Source organism: Penaeus japonicus, unplaced genomic scaffold (assembly GCF_977035675.1).
Source record: "Penaeus japonicus unplaced genomic scaffold, GWHDUDI00000001_assembly GWHDUDI00000041, whole genome shotgun sequence".
Classification (NCBI taxonomy): Eukaryota; Metazoa; Arthropoda; class Malacostraca; order Decapoda; family Penaeidae; genus Penaeus; species Penaeus japonicus.
In genome coordinates, this window is record NW_028234443.1 from 10,843,539 (window position 1) to 10,846,038 (window position 2,500).

Below are 2,500 nucleotides of genomic sequence, written 5' to 3' on the forward strand. Positions count from 1 at the left end.
ATCCTAAAAAAAGAAAGAAATCTACATACCATAATAAAACACACACACACACACACGCACACACACACATAACTATCAGCATTAACAAAACCATCACTAATCATGTTCCATATCCTAAAAAAAAGAAAACTACATACAATAATAACACCCACACAACCCCCCCCCCACCCACACACACACACACCCACACACACACCCCACACACAAACACACCCACCCACCCACCCCCACCCACCCCTGCCTCGTTACCTTACCTTGATTACCCCGCATAGTGGTAAAGGACTTGCCGTCCTCTCGTGTCCAGTGAATACTCGGCTTCGGAACCCCCTTGGCTCTACACACCAGACGCACGTCATTCCCTTCCTGTACGGCTACGTGGGACGGGCTGCTCTCCTCGTCAAGGAATTCGGGGGGAACTGTAGTGCGGCGAGAGGAAGGGAGGAGGGGGAGGGGAGAGGGGGGTCGGGGGGCGGGGAGAGGGGGAGGGGTGGGGAAGGGGGGCGGGGGAGGGAGGGAGGGAGAGGAGTTGTAGTTGTAGTATAAGTTGTATGATTGTTGAGATTTTTTATTGTTGGTATGATTATATTTATATGTTTTTTATTTTTAAAAGCATAATTCTTTGTTGTTGTTGCTAGGATGAGGATGATAATATTGATGATGATGATGATGATGATGATGATAACAATTATGATATTGGTGATAATGGTCATAATGAGGATAATAATGATAATGATACTAATGACAAATAACGACAAATACTACTATTACTGCTATTGCTACTGCTGTTGAGGATGATAATAATGCTAGTAGTAATGATAATGATAATAATAATAATGATAATAAGGATAGTAGAAACAACGATGATAATAATAATAATCAATATGATAATGATAAAGATATTGACAATGATAGAAATGATGATGCCTTTTTAATATTTATAACAATCAAAGTAATGTCGACAACAATGATAATACTAATAGTGATGATAATGATAGTGATGCATACAATCATATTAATGATGGTAGTGATTACAAATAAGAAATGATGATGATAATAATCATGGTAATAATGGTAATAATAATGATAATAATAAAAATAAAATTAAAATAGTAACTACGATACTAACAACAGTAATGATAATGATAATAACAATGAATACGATAATTATGGTAATGATGTTAACAATGATGATAGTAATAATGACAGCAATGATAATGACAATAATGATAATACTACTAATAATGATAATAATAGTAATGATAATGATGATAAAGAAAAAAATATGATGATAATGGTAGTGATAGTAATGATAATAATGATGATAACAATACTAATGATGATAATAACGATAAAAAAACAATAGTGTTGCTAATGATGAGAATAATAATGATAATGATAATAATGGTAAACATTCTTAATTATAGTAATAACATCAATAAGGATAATAATGATGAGACTGAAAAAAGATGATGGTAAATGAGAGTGATAATCATTATCATCATTAGCATTACCATTGTGGTTGTTATTATTATTGCTGTTATTATTATCATCATTACCATTGCTGTTATCATAAATATATTTTTTGTTGTTATTATTGTTATTATCATTATTATCATTGTTGGTACAATTATCTATTTTTCTTGATTATTGCTATTACCATCATCATTATCATCCTCACCTCACTATCATTATCATTCTAATTACTGTTACCCTCACTATCATTAATTTTGATTTGTTATGCGAGATTTTAATACTATTACCCTTATAACCATCACTACCATTATAATTAATATCACCAATAGTACCATTATCACTGTCAGTATTATAGTCATTAAAAGATATAAACGTAAAGGCTATTTCATTCATGGAAGGAATCATGAAACCCATTTATTTCTTATCAATGAAGTCTGAATTATACATCTCCTTTAAAGTGCAAACGTGGATTTTTGATGTTGGTCGATTCTGAATTGTTCGATCGTTCACTGTTGAGTGTTTTCAGTATTAGATGCTTTTCTTTGGATTTTATAAGGATAAGTAGTCTCATAATGCCTTTTTATTTGTGTCTAATTTAGTTAATTAATTCGAGTTTCGCATTTTGCTGAATTAGTTTTTATTCCTTTTGACCAGTCCTCTCAAATAGACCAGTTTTCTCATTTTATGTGAATTTCTCATTCATATCAAGTAGCTGTTTCACCCTTCCTTTTGCCTAATTAACCCTTGTTACTTAATTGGCTTATTTTACTGGAACTACTCAGTTTACTCAATTCTATCATTTTACTCAACATCCTTATCTAACCAGCCTACACATTTAACTCTAATACCTCTCTTTACACAAGCTGTTCTTTTTGTCTAAGGAATATGAATTAATCAGATATCTTCATTATGTAATTTATCCTTTTTTGCCCAAATTACGGATTTTATCGATATACCTCGTCTACATATATTTAATTCATCCGTTTTTTTCCCAAATTACGGATTTTATCGATATACCTCGTCTACA

The 2,500-nt window shown here is 32.3% G+C and overlaps 1 protein-coding gene across 2 annotated transcripts in view; it reads right to left on the bottom strand.

The window, feature by feature from the left end:
* LOC122259327 (lachesin) overlaps positions 1-2,500 on the bottom strand; it is a 237,954-nt gene that overhangs the window by 11,842 nt on the left and 223,612 nt on the right. For both annotated transcript variants that reach the window (XM_086534355.1, XM_086534354.1), the window contains exon 5: positions 255-416. In XM_086534355.1, coding sequence (XP_086390481.1) covers positions 255-416 — 162 coding nt within the window. The remainder of the gene's footprint in view (positions 1-254; positions 417-2,500) is intronic.